The 21569-nt window shown below is 29.6% G+C and overlaps 1 protein-coding gene and 1 non-coding gene across 2 annotated transcripts in view; one reads left to right on the top strand and one right to left on the bottom strand.

The window, feature by feature from the left end:
* Positions 1 to 17510: 17510 nt before the first annotated feature.
* LOC100208020 (sister chromatid cohesion protein PDS5 homolog B) overlaps positions 17511 to 21569 on the bottom strand; it is a 122785-nt gene continuing 118726 nt past the window's right edge. The window contains exons 36-38 of the mRNA XM_065812893.1: positions 20301 to 20340; positions 17735 to 17812; positions 17511 to 17646 (exon numbers count right to left, since the gene is read on the bottom strand). Of these exons, the coding sequence (XP_065668965.1) occupies positions 17617 to 17646; positions 17735 to 17812; positions 20301 to 20340 (148 nt within the window). The 3' untranslated portion in view covers positions 17511 to 17616. The remainder of the gene's footprint in view (positions 17647 to 17734; positions 17813 to 20300; positions 20341 to 21569) is intronic.
* trnad-guc (transfer RNA aspartic acid (anticodon GUC)) lies at positions 18279 to 18350 on the top strand. Its single transcript has one exon. It is a non-coding gene; the product is annotated as a tRNA-Asp (tRNA).

Here is a 21569-nt window from a genome sequence, read left to right as displayed (position 1 = left end):
TATATGTGATAAAAATATTGGTTATATATATGTTTTAATATACGTCTTCTCGGATAATCTTTCACTACTGAACCCTCATGAAAACTATATATATAATCCATTACAAAGTTAGTATCTGCAAATGTGCTTGTCACTGCTATCTTATTTCAAAATATATTTGATTTGATACAATTATTATATTGATATATCACCTGGGTGCCCGAAACGTTGTAAAATATTTTCAAATTTGAATTTTGAGCTTTTTTGCTGTAGGAATGGGAACGTTTTGCGTAGGAAAATTTAGAACAAGTAAATTGCAACAATTATGTAATGATTTTAAAAAAATATTCTTAAAAAAGAGTTCATATTATCATTTCATCGTGTGCGAAAGATCATTAAAAAACTGTGGAAGGACTGAAGAAATCAGAAGTTTATAAGAAAATGAACGGACAAGTAAATAGATCTAATGTCCTAACAGATCTTAAAAAAGGATGAGACGGTTTTGGGAAAAAATTTTTGTCAAAAACGAACAGAAAGAACCAAAAACTTGTAAATGCAGTTGATTGTAAGTTGCAACGTAATACAAACCGCTCAACTTTAAAGCTTGCAGAAAAACTAGAACTTAAAGACAATCGAAGCAAAGACTTAAAAACGAAGATTTAGGTTTGAAGAGTTTTGTAAAAAGTGAGCGCTCATTTTTTTAGGCTTCTTTCAAGCTTACATTTCCATGTTTTATAGAGATGAAAAGAACAACTCACTGTTCAGCCTGAACCAATACAATAACAAGACCATTAAAAGTTCAGAGGAGACATCTCAGTTGAATACAGAACCATTTCAAAGAGATAGCACCCAGCAGGGGCTATGGTTTGAGCCGGGATTTACTCTAACGGATCTAAAACTTCTTTAGTTTTTTTGCATTTTTGAGTAAAAATTTGTTTTCCTGGTCCAAGAAAAAGTTTAAGAAAAAGCAATGGATCTGTCAATAGGATTCTACTCCAGCCCATTAGGCCAAGAAAATTGTCAAGTTTCTCTAAGATGAAATTCTTCATGTTAAGATACCAAATTTGTTCAGTGACGGAGAATATAAGTCTGATCAAATATATTTCGAAATAAGATTCAAGTAACTAGCACATTTGCAGATACTAACTATCAATATATATATATGGTTTCCATATGGGTTGAATTTGACAAGAACATGTTACGACAAACTTGTGAGCAAGTACCTAAAACATTTGAAGTCTGCCATTTCATCAAAAGATGATTATTTTGAACAGAAACAGTTTTAATACTCCTCTGTGTTTTATGTTAAAGATTTTTTTACTTGAAAATAAATATCTTTAACCTAATTTCAAAACCCTACTCTATTTTTCACATTTTTCAATTTGTCTCGAGTTTTGTGCACGCCTGTATAGCCTGCTTTTTAATTGTTTTTAGAAACATTTAATGACTGCTTTTTTATGAAATGTAAATTTTATCGTTATTAATTGTGATTGAAGGTTCTTAGCATATAAAAAGACAATTTTCTAAACATTCACCTTTTGATTTCATCAATTCTAAATGACGAATTTTTGTCACCAGTTAAATCACTTCAAAGTAATTAATGATTTTAAAGATAAACAGAAACAAATAAATTTGAAGACAAACAGGCAGATGGTATCTTTCTAAAAAAAAAGGTCTTTGTGGGAAGAAGTAACACCCAATTTTCAATAGACACCGGTTTTAATAGAGATCAAAATGAATTAAATAAAAGCTGAATTAACTCAAAGCAAAAAGCAAAGAAAAATTTTAATTGATTTTTTCTAAAAATATTAAGCAAATGTAAACTAAACAAAATATATATATATATGTATATATAAATAAATATTTATATTTATATATATTTGTGTATATATATATATATATATATATATATATATATATATATATATATATATATATATATATATATATATATATATATATATATATATATATACATATATATATATATATATATACATATATATATATATATATATATATATATATATTATTATTATTATTATTATTATTATTATTCTAATTCTACTTTTCGGACTATTTAGTTTTCATTTGCCTGCTATTGAATTTAGTTGATTTAATCTAGTAAATTTTTATTTTTTAAATTTACTTTATCAATCATATTCAAAGTGAAAAATTTAATTCAACTCAATTCAAAGGTAAACGGATTTTAACTATTGATTTTTATGATATTCCTACTTTGTGCCTCGATATTGTGTTTGCCCTATATTAATAATAATTTTTGTTATGCTCATTTTGCTATTATGTTGATTATATTTTTTTTATTCATTTGAATTTTCATGCTATATTTTTCTATACAATATTCCAAGATATTATTGGCTTAGTATGGGAAGCATGGGCAGATATTATTGGTCTAGCATGGGAAGATATTATTGGCTTAGCATGGGAAGATATCATTGGCTTAGCATGGGAAGCATGGGAAGATATTATTGGCATGGGAACAGCCATAATTAGTAATTAAGACTAAAGCAAATTAGCGTCATTGTTATTGACCAATATTTTAGTGTACCGAAGTACTACTCAAGTACTGAGTTGACAGTGGCAAGATTTGAGCTCGTATTGCCACATATTATGAACTTGCTGTGTGCTTTTGTTTTTGCTTTAGAGAAAAACAAAGACATGCAACAATTTTTTTAAAAAAACAGCGCACTTGGAAATAGTGTAAGAGAAAAAAAATTTTATTTAAGTTACGTTGGCTTCTTATTTTAAGAAAATATCAAACTTCGTTTGTTATTAACGAATTTCTTTGCTTTTTGCTTTTCGTTCATTTAGCTTTTAATTAATTCATTTTGATTCTATTAACACCGAGGTTTATTAAAAATTTTACTTTTTTCCACAAAGACCTTTTTTATTTAGAGAGACACCATCTGTCTGTCTTCAATTTTTTAAGTTTTTAATTGAATTACTTAGCAGCGATTTTTCCGGTAACTAAAAAATTGTTATTTAGAATTGACCCTGTCAATGTTCAGCAAATCGTCAAAAGCTTTAGGTGAATATACATTTAGAAAATTATCTTTTTATGCGCAAAGAACTTTCAACCATAACTATAAAAAAAGTTATCTGGTACTCATCGTAAGACTTTTTATTTATACAGTGCACTCTAATATCGCTGCAGTTATATTAAACACATTATTTAATAATATTTTTTTAACATAGCTTTTTTATGTGTTTCAATAATTTTAGAATATCTGAAATAAAAGAAAATAGAATATCTAAAAATTGGGGAAGTTAAGAGAGACTGCTTCAATTGTCCGAGTGGCAATTATACCCAACCATTAGTAACAATCTTTGTTACTTACGGTGGTCCTATACTAATAAAATCAAAATTTTAAAAATGCACTCATATTTTATGATTTTTTTTTATAAGAAATAGTATTTCATATTTAAAGCACAGTAAAGGAAAAAAAAAATAGCAAAATTTTTTTTGGTCAAAATTGGAATATGGACTACGCGCTGCGATAAAAAGCCTGTTAACTAATAATGGTATCATCATGAAATATTCAGAGCTTTTTAATATCAGATGATTACACTCACCCTGCCAAAATCAAATAATTTAACAAACTATTCAAGCCTTTGTGAGAAAACCGGTTTAAGGCCTAAAAAAAAGCCCTGAAAGGCTTAGAACCTAGACCTTAGAATTATTAGAACCAGTTAACTAACATGAATTCTTTTGGTTAAGTAAATGTGCATGTATACAATAAACAACTCCTAAAAATTTCAACATAATCAGACAAACCAATCATAAAATATTTATCGCAGTGTGCAAAAAACTCATATATTAAGAAAAACTATAATAAACATTTTAATATATAAAAAGATAAAAAAATTATTTAAAAACAAAATGACTTGAGCATTATTAAAAACACAGAAAAAAGAAAAATGTGAAAACTCTAATATTTGAAAAACATTTAATCAAAATAGAATTATTCAATCAATGATAAAAAGCTTGAAAATAAAAAGATAATATACAATAATTACATTACAAAATACAATAACTTCCTTAACATAAATTCAATTTAAAAAATAACAAAAAACTAAAAAACTCCTGCTCCATAAAATGCACCTTCACTTTCATTTATCTTTAAAACCGTTTTGTTGTGCACAATGCAGATTTCTTTTTTGTTTTATTGAGTCCAGCGACTTCTTTTCCATTATCTTTATTCTTTCTTGGTCTATTTTGGTACAGTACTGAGTGCAAATGTATTTGGTGTAACATTTAAATATTCAAATATGTTCAATATACCAGAAAAACCATCATTAAAAGAAATTAATGCTGATGCAACACTTATTTCTAAAGTGGTACAGCAAACAAAATTCTCTTTAGGACAACGCTTCCAAATGATAGCATTAATGGATTCATTTGAGTTTTGCCATGTCACCACTAAAGTCATGAAAAATGGGTGTAATTTTATTCCTAATAATAATTGGGATTCCAGGTTTTCGTAGTAAGTTTTTGTGTTATTTATTTTATCACACTGATATTTACACTAAGAGTCATTAGTTCGAGGATACATATAGTGTTGTAATTCGAAATTCAGAGCATCTGAGCAATGAAACAAAACAGCACCAATTGCTTTTTTCTTTTGGTAAATTGTTGAACCAGTACTTTTCCACACAGCAATATCATAATAATTTTGAAATTTATTAATCAACTTATCAGTTAATTTTCTTTACCTCCTAATGATTTGCAATCTGTCAACTTGGTTTTGTCAGTGGATTCGAGTTTACGTGGTCAATTACCAACTTGTTTTCTGCACATGTCCTACACATTCTAATTTTTTAACAATAAAACCTGGGTAGGGATCACTTTTTAAAACCTCAGCATGTGCTTTGGAATCCCCATCTCCAATGTAATGAGTATATCGAAGTCCCCTTCTGTCATAGATTTTATAAAACAATCTACAATACCAGAAACTTCCATAGATCAAGCAGAGCCTTCATGATTATTTAAACAATAATGAGTTTCTTTAAAAAAATTCAAAAATTTAAAGATCACTATCTTTTCTTGATTCCTATGATGTACAAGCATTGCATATTTTTGAAAGAACTCGATAGTCAACACATTTCTTTGAGTCACTAACAATAACAGTAACAACACCATTAAGTTAATCATTAACTTAATGGTGTTGTTGTGTAATGGACCTTGGCAAAAAAGTGTTCATTCCTCACATAATGAATAAGTGAGGAATGACCCCTTTTTTGCCAAGTTCCATCACAGGAAACAACAACACCAGCTACTACATTAATATCAAAATCATTTGGATATCGTTGTTAAGATATCAAAGCATGAAGGCAATATATTTGAATCATTAATTTTTGCATTACTAATTTTACTGCTATGTGATAACTTTTTTTGAAGAAGTTGATGTCAAGATTTTTGATTGAGTTGAGTTGGTGATTTTCGATCGAGAAGTTAAATTAATGCTGACTGTTGATGCTGAGGAAAACTGATTTCCTCTGATGAATTTTTTTTCTTGAAAATCTTGTACCACCTGCTTTCCTTTTTAAATTTGAATCATGTTTATTTTTTCCCTAAATAAAAATAAGCACGAAACAAATAAAGCACGACGGCTAACGGTCTTTCGTTTAATTCATAATAAAATTCAAAGTAAAATTTTGAATTTTAGAAATTCAAAATAAAATTTTGAATTTTAGAAAAATCGCAGACCTAGAATGTTTTTAACGGTTGCACTTTAAGTGCACGTTATTCTGAATAATACAAAAGACTGTTAACCAAAATCTTATTTTGAATTCTGGAAAAGAACTCTCCAAGGCTACTTTTTTGTAAGTTATATACTAGATAATACACTTGATAATCTAGTAAATATAGCTTTGTTATTAACAAATAGACGCACAGCAAACTGATGCACAACCAAACACTGCCGAAGTTTTGAATCCGACTGCAGCTACAAAAAATAAGCGCATTTTCTGTCGCTGTATCAATCAAGTCAATCAAGTACGCATCCACCGATATATGCTAAATATCTTATATCTGTTTTTATAATATTTTACGTAATCTCCATTGTAAAAGGCTTCTGATGATGAGATCATTGTGATCTTCTTTAAGAAGCCTTGTTTGTATTTGAAAAACATAAAGCTTGTATATATTACGTCAAATATAAACAAAACATTAAAAAAAATAATAATAAAATAAAACCATGCTAATTCCAGATAAAAGAATTCAAATAATTTATAAATCGCCATAACTACACCAAGCAGTATCTATTTCATGTTTATTTTCCTAAATATTCCATGATTTTTAAGAACAATTACTATGTTTAAATAAATCTTAAAAAAATCTTGTGTTATACTGGGCTAACGGTCTTTCGTATAATTCAAGATAAGATTTTGAATTTTAGAAAAATTGCAGACCTTGAATGTTTTTAACGGTTGCTGCGCATGCACTTTAAGTGCACGTTATTCTGAATAATATAAAAGACTGTTAACCAAAATCTTATTTTGAAATCTGGAAAAGAACCCTCCAAGGCTACTTTTTTGTAAGTTATATAATAGATAATACACTTGATAATCTGGTAAATATAGCTTAGTTTATCAACAAATAGACGCACAGCAAACTGATGCACAACCAAACACTGCTGAAGTTTTAAATCCGACTGCAGCGACAAAAAACAAGCGCATTTTCTGTCGCTGTATTAATCAAGTCAATCAAGTACGCCTCCACCGATATATGCTAAATATCTTATATCATTTTTGTGTTATGTTATTTATTTAAAAAGTATAGATTCTGTATAGAAAGTTTCTAATTTTTTATATGTAATTTTTTGCTGTTTGTTATTAAATTTCATGATAAATTAAAGTCATTCTTTAAATTTACTTGAAATCATTATTTTTGCTCTCATTTTTAACCAGTGGTTACACTGGCTGAGCTAAATTGGTGTTTTGTTTTAACCATACTAAACATAAAATAAAACGATCAGGGTTCATACCATCAGGAAAGTCATAAGTAAAACTGTCTTTTTTAACTGGGTCAGGAAAAATCAGGGAATTTACTTAGTGGTTACGGGAAACAGATGCCTTTTTTTTCTTACTGAGTCAGAGAATAATAAAACATTTCTAATTCTAAATTTATTTTTTTATTTTTTTTATTGCCTAGGATTGTAATAAATTGTAAATATTTCTAGGATTTGTCAATGAAATCTTGAAATGTCAAATGTTGGTTATGATTAAGTTTAATCATTTAAAGTATAAACTGTTTTATTGACTGTTTAATGTTTTTAAAGTTTTCTTAATTTTTATAAAAATTTGAATAATCTACTACCTAATGTTTGTTGAATTTTATAAAAAAAAATTCTTTTTTAAATTAGCATTTTTAATAATTATAAAATTTAATCCTAAATATTTTTTAATTTAAATTCTTAATAAGTAAATCTTATTTTAACATTTGTTTCAATTTTTTAAAATTTTTGCTTTTTAATCCTTTTTTTGTACCAAATATTTTAACTTGGCAAAAGCAAATTAAAATAAATTTGTTAGTTATGGAATTGCATCTTACTACAGGGAGTTTTTAAAAGTACAAGTCTGTGCACCAGAATGGCTGGCTGTTTGCAATGATGAAAGCGATTAACAAGCTTAGTAACAAAGTTAAAGTATGATATTGGGACTCTGTTTCTTGGACACTGCAATAGAATTAAGAGAATAAATAATGGTTTATCTGGTTTGAATTTATCTAAACAAGTACAACTACCTATGCATGGTCCTAATGTGAACTGGAAGGTTCTAAGGGAAATGCAATTGGAAAGAGAAGAAGCTGGTTTGAGTAAACTTGTAAACATTGACATCAAAGAGATATAGCCAAATATAATAAAGATAATTGATTTCCGGCAGAACCTATTATCTTTTAAAAGACCATCATCAAAGAGCTGTTTGGTTGTAAAAAACGCAGTTGAAGATAAACTTCTTGTAGAAAAGCTGAAAAAACATCAAACAGATGATACTATGTTGTCTTTTCTCGGCAAGGACCTGGGGGTATTGCATAGATCCCTAATGCAGTTGTTAAAACTGATATTCTCCTTAAATGCAATTCTGTTCTTAACTTATTAGAGCTTGATGTTACTGATGAAGGAATTTATCTAAAGATAAAAGCTATTCATTTTAGATTTTCAACTAAAAAAAACTTGAGAATTTATTACATAAAGATAAAGTAAAATCTGCAGACGTAAAAAAAGTTTAAGAAGGAAACTGCAAATATGTTAAATCTTTTATTGGAGAAAATCACTCGAAAAAGTCCATTACATCATTGCATGTTAATAAATGCAAATGTATTTGATTCAAAGTCCTGTATACGACCAATCCAATCGATAGATCCAAATTATGTATGCAACTAGTCAAATTATGAAGCAAGATGAAACAACTCTTGACTCATTGAAGATTATTAATGCAGCTTTAGCAGAAAAGTTTTGCCATAATATTCAGATCTGTTGGCAGTGTTATCTCAAGATCTCAAAATAGTTAAGTCTTCAAGTTGCGAGAGCGCTAGATTTAATAATTTCTTTTTTCATAAATCCACTATACATATACCAAAGAGTTAAAATCTGTTTTGCTCTAATATTGGTTTTAGTTACAAGTCATGGTAAAACAAGGGTAGAGAGGACTTTATGTTAATAAGGTTGTAACCAAAGTTAATTTGAAAAAAAGATTGATAATATAAACAAAGATGACAGTAGACCATATGTAAAAGAACAACCTGATGAATTCAACAATCAAACTAACAAACAAGTTTATAAAGTTTGTGAAAGGCGCACGTCAAAGATATCAGCTGATCAAGGTCTAGATCAAGAGAAAAAGAATACTAAGAAAAGTCAAAGCAATCATCAGTTAAAAATTTTAACCAGAGAAATCAGTGATGTTTAAAAAAAATAAATTTGTTCACTAGATTCTTGCAACAATTTAGATATTGAGTTTATTATTATCACATAAAAGACAGAAGAAATAAGAATAAGATTTGGAGTTTCTTATCAAAGGAAACGCTTTGAAAAGGAAGAGTAAAGATAAATGTCTTTAAATTAAAAATATAGAAAAGGCAGTTTAAATTTGGTGGGTACTTTAAGTACTTTAGCATGTGAAAGTACTTTAGTATGTGAAACTTTTAGAAAACTAAGTCATAAAAAAGACTTTTTTAAATTAGTTGTTGTAAAGTGTAAAAAATAAAAGCCTTTAATTAAAAAACATATATAATCAGTCATATATGTGCTTTTATTATATATGTGAGTGTCATTGCATGCCAATGAGAGTATTTTTTTCTAGATGCGAGTGTCAAAGCAAGTCAATGTGAGTTTTTTTTGGAAACTATTTACAATTATTTCAATATATAATTAATGAGTCAAGGGGAAAAGGGTAATTTTTTGGAAAAAGGGGGTAAAGACTGTTTTTCGAGAAAAAAGTCAGGGAAATCACTTATATATTTGAGTTAAGGCAGGGAAATCTTTCATTTAGAACCTAGATAAACCCTGGAATTACTGATTTGCCTTTATTATTACTACTATTAATGATTCTCCAAAAATCACGAGAGCCTAATTTTTGTGATGAAATACAAGATTTCATGACCCGAGAATCGGGCTTTGGCGTTAGACAAAACCCTTTTACAATGATTTCTAGCAGTAATAAACAGACGTCTGTTTTCTGGAGAATTATTTTGCAGATAGATATGGAAGTAATGGTTTCGATTGGCAATTGCAGCAGCACAATGTGAGGAAAACCATGGAGAAGAGTGAGGCTTGACCTGGGATCGTCGAGAAGGAACAAAAGACTCCATGCCAGCCTGAATCCACGAAGTTATGTAAGAAGCACATTTATCAACAGGAAGGTGAATGGTTTCTACCCGAGGGCCATCACGAAGATAACCACGGAAAGAGTCTCAGCCAGCTTTAAGATAGTTGTAAGAGGTACAATGATAGGGGGATGCAGATGATGAAGAAGAATGAGATATTAGTTTCAGAGAGATCAAACTGTGATCAGAAGCACTTTAGGGTGAATGTGAAGAAACTGAGCACTGACTAGGAAACAAGACATAAGTCGAGTAGAGAAGGTAAATGGTTTGGGTTGTCTGGAAAGCAAGTTGGAAAGTTAACTATTTGAGTTAGGATTTAAGAAAGGCTAAAGTTGTGAGCTTTAATGCCTGCAAAATCACTGACACTAGAGCCAAGCCATTCAGTGTGAAGAGCATTAAAGTCACCAACAACAACAATGTAGGCTGATGGATAAAGAGAGAGGGCTTGGTTAATATGATCAGAAATAACACCAAAGAGAGTGCAGTCTTGAGATGAAGAAGAGCGATATAGAACAAAAAGAAAGGCGATAAAGTGAAGTGGTGCTAAATGAAAGCACACAAAAGAATAGTTTCCCAACAAATGGGGGAATTCTTACGAATGTAAATGCCCAGGTCAAGCATGTGACTATTGGAGTCTTTAAGAATTAATGGAAGATAACCATCAACACTAAGATCATAAGATGAGACAGCTGAACTCAAATTAGTCTTACAAAGAGCAAGTAGGTTTGATAAACTTTGCAAGAGATAAGACTCAACAGAAGAAAAGCTACTTCGAAGACCACAAATATAAAAGTACCTACGCTTTTATCATACCTACCCAACATTTTATGATCTTTTTCCTTATTTAGCAGACTCTCTCTCCCTACAGTGGTTTGTTTTGCACTTTTTGTGGACATTAGACTATACTTATTCTTTTCATTCCAAAAGTATTTCACTACGTTAATCAAACGCTTCAAAAACTGCATGTCATTTCTCCATTTCAGTTCATTCTTGTTCAATTGTATACAACAATTGTCAAAGTTCAATGTTAAATAGTTATATTTACTACGTATTGCTTCAACAAAATATGACAATTCAGGTGAATTAGTATTATCTCCAAAAAAGTCATTCAGACATAACTGTCATAAGCAATCATAAGAGATCTAATACAACCAACATAGAGAGGTTTCTGAAGCCAACCTTGTTTTCCCAGTGTTAACATTTGTGGTGTCTGTCATGATCATTTTTATAGATCCCTATAAATCAAATTCAAAAGTTCTCGAAGTTCTTCAAAAATTGTCTCTGACTTTTTATTCTTCAATACCATTGGCTTTAGCCTAACCTCTTTTTTATTGTTCTTTATCATGATTCCTTGATGTTCCAACCCAGCTATCTTTTTTCCATCAAAATGCAAACACTAATTCTTGACCTTCAGTTCTATTCTCAATTTATCTCGTAACTTTTTACCTTCTCTGATAACTGCCATATAGATTGCTGGTTGAGTTGGTGCAGAAAGATTGACCTCTCTTGTATGTTTCAGACTTTGTCATTTCACCTAAAGATAAAGCTGAATTATTTGCTAATAACTTTTCATCAATATCATCTCTTGATTCCACTAGTTGCGTTCTACCTGATTAACAAACACTTAATCTCGCATCTTGAATCTAATGACTTACTTTCTGATCATCAATATGGATTTCGATCTAAAATCTAAGTTAAAATGTCTAAATTAACGGTAAAAAGGCGACTTCTTGAAATAAGGCTTAGAGGTCGTGTGGCTGTTAAAAAACCACGTCTTACAACCGTCCACAAACAAAAAAGATTAGTCTGGGCCAAAGAACACAAGAATTGGACGGTAGAAAAAAGAATAGAGTACTTTAGTCAGACGAATCAAAGTTTGAAATTTTTGGGAATAAACGCCGGTCATTTGTTCGTCGTCGGGTAGGAGAAAGAATGCTAGAGCAATGTACTATGCAAACAATTAAGCATGGAGGTGGGAATATAATGGTTTAGGGTTGTTTTGGTGGTGGCCAAGTGGGATCAATTGCCAAAAATGACGGGAAAATGACAAAAGAAGTCTATTTAAAGATTTTGAAAGAACATGTTTTAGTCTGTGGAACCGAATTAATCGGCGAACGATTCGTGTTCCAACAAGATAACGATCCTAAACACACTGCTAAAGTGGTTTAGCTATATTTAAATGAAAAACAAGCGGAAGGATTGTTGAAGGTCATGAGGTGGCCACTGTTCTGATTGTAACCCAATTAAGTTATTGTGGGATCATTTAGATCGAGAAGTCCGAAAAACTCCACCAAGGGGTAAAAATGATCTTTGAGAGGCAATCCAAAACATATGGAAAAATATTGATGAGGAATATTTAAAAAAAATTGATTGATCGCATGCCACGTATCTGCCAAGCAATAGCCAAAGCTAAAGGTGGCCACTTTGACGAAAAGATGATTTAAATAAAAACATTTTATTTTAGTTATAATTTTTTATACTATTATTATTATTTTTTCTTTAAAACTAATAAAAGAATATAAGATTATCGATTTTTTTATTAAAGTCACGAATCAAAATTATTCGGACACATTTTTCTCCTAATATCTGTAGTTGTGATAGGGTGCGTCCAAACTTATGGATGGGAGTGTATATATATATACTATTATAATCAGTCAGGGACTCAAAGAAGGTAAGGATGATGCGTTTATCATCACAACCTTTTCATAGAGCCCCTTTAGTCATTCAATAAAAAAAAAGACACTTTAATTTTTAAAGTAAAATAAAAATTCAATAAAGCAAAACTCATTTTTTTTTGTAAAAAATTGAAAACAAAAAAATATTAAAACACATAAGAAAAAAAAAAAAAAATTTTAAAAATCTGAAAACAAATACTGTAAACTTTAATACATATGTCAGGAATTAAGGAGATGCATTTTAGTTTGTCGTTTAAACGAAGAAATGCTTTTTAGTTCTTTAATATTTTTATTTTGGAACTGATTCCATATTGGTGAACGGTTTGTAATTAAAAAACTTGACTGCTGTGATTTAACTTTCCCTAGGTGATAGTCGTACCTGGTATTTGAATGCAGATTATATTTTTCAGAAAATGATATCAAGAAATAATCTGAAAAAACGCTTGGTAGAAGGTTGTTTTTATACTTATACATAAAAATTAATATCTGTAATGTAATAAGTTTATCAATATCTAGAACCATCATGCTTTTCATCGCTGGGGCTGGGTTTACTAACCTATTTAAATCTTTCAACCTATTTAGATCTTTTAATATAATAACAACTTTTAATAACAACCTATTTAGATATTTTAATTTATTTTTAAAAACAGGATAAGTTAGGGGGTAACCGATGTTAGGCAAAATAATTTTGTTCCAGAGATGAGCTGCACGATAAGAGAATTGATTAATTTTTGTTCGAATGAGTGGTTCATTTAAATAGTTATTATTCCTCGTGTTAAACTTGGTTAATGGTTTCAAAATAAAAAGGTCTTTAAAAATTAAAGGAGATAAATCATACATCCACATATAAACAAAAGATAAATTTTTATACGCGTTTGTTTTATATATATCGAGGATTTTCATTTGATTAAAAAATATTGAAGAATGTGCGAACCGATCCGCAGAATTAATCAAACGGATTGCATTATTCTGACGACGATAGAGATATTGTAACTTGGTTTGATCAGTACTACCCCAGGCAATAACTCCATAACTTATATAACTATGAATAAAAGAATAATAAAGTTTAGTTAAATTATTTTTATCTAAATGGGTACGCGCCTTATATAAAATTCCGATACTTTTTGAAACTTTCGAGCTGACATAGTTAATATGATGTTTTCATGTGATGTTCTCGTTAATAAAAACCCCCAGACATTTAGTTACAGAATCTCTTTTACTTCGATATGGTCAATAAGAATTTTTGGTAGATTTGGGGGTAGAGAACGTTTTTTGGAGTGCGGGTGGAAAAAAAATCTATTTTGTTTTGCTTATATTTAATGTTTATTTGTTACTTTTAAACCATTTAGATATGGTTAGAAGTTCTTTGTTCATCATGGAGATAGATGTCACTGTTAGAGATAAAAAAGTTTGTGTCATCAACAAACATAATACTTAGAAGATTTGATGCTTTATGCAAGTTGTTGATATATATTAAAAACAAAAGAGGGTCTAAGATGGAACCTTGCAAACACCACAGGATACATTTAAAAACTGTTTATGATTATCATTAAAAGAAACAAATTGTTTTCTGTTAGATAAATTAAAAAAAAAAACTTTGAAACCATTTAATTACTTTTTCATTTATTTCGTAATAATTAAGTTTATAAAGCAAAATATTATGATGGGCAGTATCAAATGCTTTTAAAAGATCGACAAAAATTCCTAATAAGAATTGAGATTTTTCAAAAGAATTTTTCGCGTACCAACTGAATAATTGCATGCTCAGTTGAGTTATTCTTTTTAAAGCCAAACTGATTGTTGTATAATAAACTATTTAAACTAAAATAATTAAATACTCTATTGAACATGATTCTTTCTAGTATTTTTGCAAATATAGATAAGATAGAGATATTCTGAAAATTACTAATGTCAGATTTGTCACCACCTTTGAATAGAGGAATAACTTTAGCAATTTTCAATTGATCAGGAAAGACTCCTGATTCCTTCAATTGTTGATTTAAAGACTTTAAAAGAATACCAGAACACCATTTTGGAGTCTTTGATCATTTTCGCTCATCGGTGTTAACATGAATTTAGTTAAATTTTTTCAAAAAGTGCCTTAATTTACTATAGATCCTAGTTCTAATCGGTTCTGACGTATATTAACTATATATAGTTGTCAAAATACAATATTTCTATCAATTTTCACAAAAAAACACTAGAACTCTGACCAATAAAGAGCTTTTAAATAAGAAAAATTGCCAATAAACAATCAGAACAGATCTTATTATTAACTGTGATGTGTTTTTTTTTATCTAAACAATGTACTTATTTAAAATCTTATTTAAACTTGGATTAGCGATAGTGATTTTAGGATTTTTTTTTTAAAAAAGAAGAATCTTCTGTCTGGGTTTTTTCGCTTTAAACATTTTTATTTTATGATAACGCAAAATTTATCATTTTAATTTTATTAGCCTTTTCATAATTCGCAGACCTAATTATTTAACGGAAATATATCGCAGTCAACAAAATACCATACAGACGTTATAATATTTTAAATTTGTCATTGTGAGAAGCTATTTTAGAAAGTTTACTGTTTAAAGTTTTTTGCTTAAAAAACCCGCAATTTTAGTTTTAGAAAATTTGAAATTCTTCATATATTTTCTTTTTTCTTTTTATTCCAAATATATATATATATATATATATATATATATATATATATATATATATATATATATATATATATATATATATATATATATATATATATATACACAGTATCGGACAAAACGAGTGCAACCAAATGATGCTAATTTAGTTTCTTTGTATAAAAGTGCTGCATTTTTTCAATTTAAAGAAATAACTATGTAACTGTTTAGAGACAAAGTTCAAAGTTTTATTCATCACAAAGGTCATTATTTGTACACGAAAATTAATAAATTAATCAAAAGTATTAAAAAAAGTTGATTTCCTTCTGGACAAAACAAGTGCAACTCGACAATATGTTGACCAAGCTGTATTTCGCTATCAATATTTCGTGGCGAATCCTTTGTTGTCGATTACAGCCTTGCATCATCGAGACATAGATTCGATCAGGTTATCAATGAAACTTTGTGGAATCGTTGTTGATCCTTGTTACGAACACCTTCACGATTAATTCTGCGGTTGACGATCTCCCACAGGTTCTCGATACGGTTGAGATACGGAGATTGAGGCGGCCAATCCATCACCGATAGGTGGTTGTCTTGAAACCATTGCTTGACTACTTTAGTAGTGTGTTTCGGATCGTTGTCTTGTTGAAAAACCCATTTTATTGGCATATTCCATTCAGCATGAGGTAACATAACATCTTTCAGGATATTTTTATACATGAAACGGTCCATTATTCTATCGTTTCGATGTATTGGACCTAGACCGTTAGCAGAAAAACACCCCCAGACCATTACATTGCCTCCACCATGCTTCACGGTCTTATGGCAGTAACGTAAATCGAGGCGTTTTCCGGCCGGTCGACGTACACGGCAAATGCCGTCGCTCCCAATGATGTTGAACTTCGATTCATCACTGAACAGGACAGTTCGCCATTTCTGCACATTCCAGTCAATATGAGATGTAGCAAACAGGAGTCTTTTGTTTTTTAGTGAAATCAGCGGTTTCTTTGCATGGCGTCGAGAAAACAATCCGGCTTCAACAGCACGTCGTCTGATTGTTCGGTCCGATACAAGCAACTCTAATTGCTTTTGTATCTCGACTGATGATATCCAAGGATCCTTCTTGACGGATCTGACGATCATAGAGTCCTCTCTAGAAGTGGTGGAACGCGGTCTTCCACCTTTGTTATCTGCTGCCAACTTCCCCGTAGAACGATATTTGGAACATAGTCTTGATACGGTCCATTTTTTCACGCGATATTTATCACAAATACTTTTTTGTGACATTCCACTTACGTAACCGCCAATAATTTTCTTTCTTAGTTCCAATCAAAGACTGTCGGGAGCCATTTTTGCACTTAAAGTCATAAAAATAATAAAAATAAATAATCACGCTTCTCAAGGCTTACCGTGTTACATTTACCTTGTGATGATACAATAATGCTCTGTGGAACACAACGTCTTGGTTGGATGTGGACTGTATTGATGTAATGAAACACTTGTTGTATTTCACTTCTTGTATTGATGTTCTTCGATAAAACACTTTTATAAAACTCACTTCGATAAACTGTCTTGATAATACTGACTGATTGACTTCCACATACTGACTGAATTACATGTCGATTTACATGTCTCTTATATAGTAAAATGAACCTGTGTGAACCTGTTCTGGAAGATTCTAGATGCTTCTTTTCGATGCTTCTGGATATCTCTGGATGCTTCTTCTGGAAGCTTCTGGAAACTTCCTTTAATTATTAAAAAACTTCCGTGACGTTGACACGGACCAGACTTAAGAAAATGAAACGAACCAAAAAAGTTGCACTTAATTTGTCCGCTGCAAAGTGGCACTTGTCAACGAAATTCTGCCTGTGTGCTGTCACCTGATTGCTCATGTCATGGCATGCTATGACTCCAGACTCCTGAACTGTTTGCTGTGGTAGTATAGTTCGTTTCGTTTTTAAGACATGTAAAATTAGGAACACTTTTTAGCATTGTTCGATGTTGGTTGCAAATGTTTTGTCCAATACTGTATATATATATATATATATATATATATATATATATATATATATATATATATATATATATATATATATATATATATATATATTTTACACGAACTATTTACACTGTGTTAATACACGGTGATCATAATAAGGTTGTAGTATCTAGTACAAACTACACAAGATACTCAAACTATTATGATTCATAGGGGCCCAATGAAAAGATTAAGGTAATATTTTGCTGTCCATATCTTCTTTGAGCTCATGTCTATTTATTGTTCATATATTTGAACTTAAATTTTGTTTTATTTGTCATTTTTTCTATATAGACAGAAAATAAAATATTATTAATAAAAAATTAAAAACAACGTGATAAGAAATAGAAATTTATCAAAGAAAAGATAAAAATTACTGAGAGAAAGTATATTACAAAAGTAAAACCACAGAACTTCTTAAATACAAAATACTTTTTTTAAGTTTTATTTTCGAGTTCTTTGTTTTCTTCTGACCTGAAAAAATACAATTTAAAAAAGACTTTGAATAAGGATCATTATGACAACTTTAATTTATTATAAAACAAAATAAAATTATTTTTACCAATAATTTGTTAGGGTTTTTAGAAACTTTTTCAGAAGAATGAGAAGAGTCTTCGTTATTGATTAACAAATGGGACGGCTGAAATAAAATTAGTTAAAATACTATTTCAAAACTCCGATATTTCGGATATCAGATCTTTAAAGAACGTATGCGCGCGCAAAAATAGTAAATAAAAAAAAATACTGTAACATTTCATTACGATTCGACACGAAATACAATGGATCTTTTTTTTAATACTTGCCGTTTTTTAAAATCACAATAATCTAGCCCTACTAGACGTGCGGCTTTTTAAACATTAAAAAAAAATTAATATATAAATAATTTAGCAATCACACTATGTACTCACGAAACCTTAGCAATAAATGAAATACTAAATATATTAACGGAATAATTAAAAATATGCATATAATTTTTTAAAATTAAACTTTTCTTTGCTACGGGCAGATATTATATTATTGAAATTTTAGCAAACGGCAACTAAGAAAAAGTGATTACAAAAATACCGAATAATATATAGCAGCATCCCAGATGTGTAAATTACATGTCCTCGGTAGTATAGTGGTAAGTATCCCCGCCTGTCACGCGGGAGACCGGGGTTCGATTCCCCGCCGGGGAGATTACTTTTTCTGATTGATAGGTTCATAAAGTCAAACTGATGTTATGTTTGAGTAAGCAATCTTTCAGAAAAAATCTTGAGTTAAACCTTGCCTTGCCGTAGATGTTATTCAATAGTAGATATAAGTTCATGGATTTGTAAAATAAATGACTCCGTAGTAAAATTTACGCCACAAAAAAATAAACTTCTAGGATATAACTAGTAAAACTTAAAAGTCATGAAAGGTAGATTTTCATTTATAGGAAATTTTCCGCGGAACGGAAAAAAAAAGCTATCCAATTTAGCACCGATCCAATATATTGGATAGATTTTTTCTTTTTTAAACGGATAAGTGTCTTATTAATTTTTCAACAAGAATGGAAAAAGAAAGAAAATTTTGCGAAGCAATACTACGCATGCTTCTGTGATTATTTTTCTCATGGAAATTCATTAGAAAAATGAAACCAAACGTTTTATTCAAGAAAAATGATGAAAATCTATAAAAAATAGATGATTTAACTATTCCAAAGCGTAGTCACCATTCGCATCAAGAACTGCTTCCCATTTCTTTGCAGGGGCAGGTCCAGCATTTTTTGGTCTTTAAGATAGCTAACTTCCAGACATGTATCAAACTCCAAACGTTTGCATGTTTATGCTTATGTCAAATAACGATGCTTTGCAAAAAATTGCGATTGGAGCCTGGAAACAAAAAAGCTCCAAAATTTCGCCCCCTCTGCCCCAAACGTTAGAGCAACAAGTTAACGAAATATTTTTTTGGGGTTTTTTTGTTTTTTTTCCAGGCCCCAAACATCGCAATTATTTGCAAAGCATCCTTATTTGAAATAAGTATAAACATACAAATGTTTGGTGTTTGCTCCATATCTGGAAATCAGCCATCCCAGAGACCAAAAAAATGCTGAATCCGCGCCTGTTTCTTTGGTATAGAGTTGATTCCATATTCAAAGAAGCTATGGTTCTCGGATAAAATCCACGCTTTGGCATTGCTTACTAAGTCATCCAAATCATTGTAAATTTTGTTCTAATGTCAGTCTGTAAGAACTTCAGTACCGTAACTTTGCAAGTTTGACGTTTCCTCATTTTTTATTTTTGACAATTTGACTAAAACTTCTTTAATATTTATAGAAACTTACCGAAAATTTTCTTTAGGCTAAAACTTTTTAAATTTAAAAAAGTTTTTTTTAAATTTCTAAGTTAAGCAGTATTTTTTCGAGGCTGTTTACAATGTGTTGGTTAGGCTAATTTTGGGGGTTAGGCTAATTTTGCTCGTCATTACTTAAATTAGAAAAAAACTTTAAGATTTGATTGGATTGGGGAAAAGTAAAATCTTTTTAGTTTACTTTTTGAAGGACTTGAAAATAATTTCAGAAATTGTTCAGCTTTACGTGAATAAAAAACTTTAGCAGTTTTGCTCAAATTTTTGTTCACATAAATTTAAGCCATTTGCTCAGTAATTGCTAAGCTTTACGTGAATAAAAACTTAAGCAAAATTGTTGAAGTTTTTATTCACGAAAAAACTGACCAATTACTGAGTAAAAGCAATTGCTTCTTTCATTCACCCGGCCTAAATACCAACTTTATTTTGGTTAATAAAGAGTTTAACAATGTCTTAACATGTAAAAAACATTAAGTTAAATAAAAACTAAAAACTAACTTGATACTCTTTACGAGCCTTGATTTAACTTTAGTACACAAAAAATAGCAATCACTTTTAATTCATAGTTTAACCCTTTTTTAAGTCAACACTCTAAAACCATTACAAGGTAAAATCAACAGCGAGACGGATAGGAAACATATCGGAAACATGGTCCATGTCAGCTCACTTTAGTGATGGGAACTTTAGGTGGGTTGGGAGTTAAAAATTTCCGAAAATTAATAAATGTCCCCTCCCGTTTATTAATCACCTAAGATTAACACACAAAACACACACACGTTTTATAATTACTTAATAACCTCATCTCCTTCTTTGGTTATATCATTTGTTGCTTCAAATCTGTAAGAAAAAGTTTTATAAAAATTTTATGTAATAATTATCAATGAATTGTACTTATCAAACTGCGTAAATTAAAATTATTTTTATCAACAAAACTGTAAAAAAAAAAAAAACGTGTTTTGAAAAATTTAAGTATAACCTTAGTTAACAGGCAATACTATTTTGCGTAATATATACTTATATCACAAAAAAACATCAACAACAAAAAAACAACAATAACTAAAACAAGATAAGTGTAAATTTTGAAGTAGAAATATGTAAAATCACTTGCTTCATCTACCTGCAAAATCTTGTGGATAACATAAAACAATAATACTTCATACACAGTTATTATTATAATTGTGTTATTTATGTTTAATAATTACATTTTAAAAAAAAAGATATATTTGGTGGGATGTGGTATACAAAGAATTGCTTGTTTACATTTATTGCATTGAATAATTCAATGATAACTTGATACTTACATTAACTGATATTTACAAAACTGATATTTACAAAAATTACAAAAATAACTGATATTTACAAAAATTATTGTGATTGTAAAATTATAACTATTAGTAATTATTATAATAATATAATAATTAATATAATAAAAAGATAAAATTATTGATTAATAAGCCAAATTCTGTAACTTACTTATTCTTTTTTTCTACTTTATAATTTTCACCTATACAATTTTACTCTTTTAAAAATAACTTTCATCTTTTTACTTTTTTATAAATATTTGAGAACTTATTTTACTGTGGTTAAATAAAAAGTTTCGATACTGAGTATCTAAATGAGTAGTTTAAAATTGTGGTACTCTGAATGAATTTAGACATGCCTATTTAGCTAGAGATTTTCTACTGCATGTAATTTGTATCATGCTAAAGGAATAATAGTCATGCATAAAAATGCAGAAATTTTTTAAAATTATCTAACGCACATTTTCTTAGATAGATCGGTTTAAAAGCTGAGTAGCAACCTATTTATGTAACTGTGCAATTATCAGAACTATAGTAGATTAAATTTCAGGGATGGTCCAAAAAGTACGTACGCTCGGATGGGAGAGAGGAGGTCTGCAAATGGCGTATATGAGATGGAGGGCAGGTGGTTAATTATAAAAGTAAGGAGACACTGAACAAAATAATGTCAAAAAATGTTAGGTAGGATGAGGGCCGAAATAAAAGCGTACGTACTTTATGGACGACCCCTTATTGTTAAAACCATAGTTCTAAAACAATATCATA

This window comes from Hydra vulgaris, chromosome 12 (genome assembly GCF_038396675.1).
Source record: "Hydra vulgaris chromosome 12, alternate assembly HydraT2T_AEP".
Lineage (NCBI taxonomy): Eukaryota > Metazoa > Cnidaria > Hydrozoa > Anthoathecata > Hydridae > Hydra > Hydra vulgaris.
Note: the sequence above shows the minus strand (reverse complement) of the source record. Positions and strands in the feature narration are given on the sequence as shown.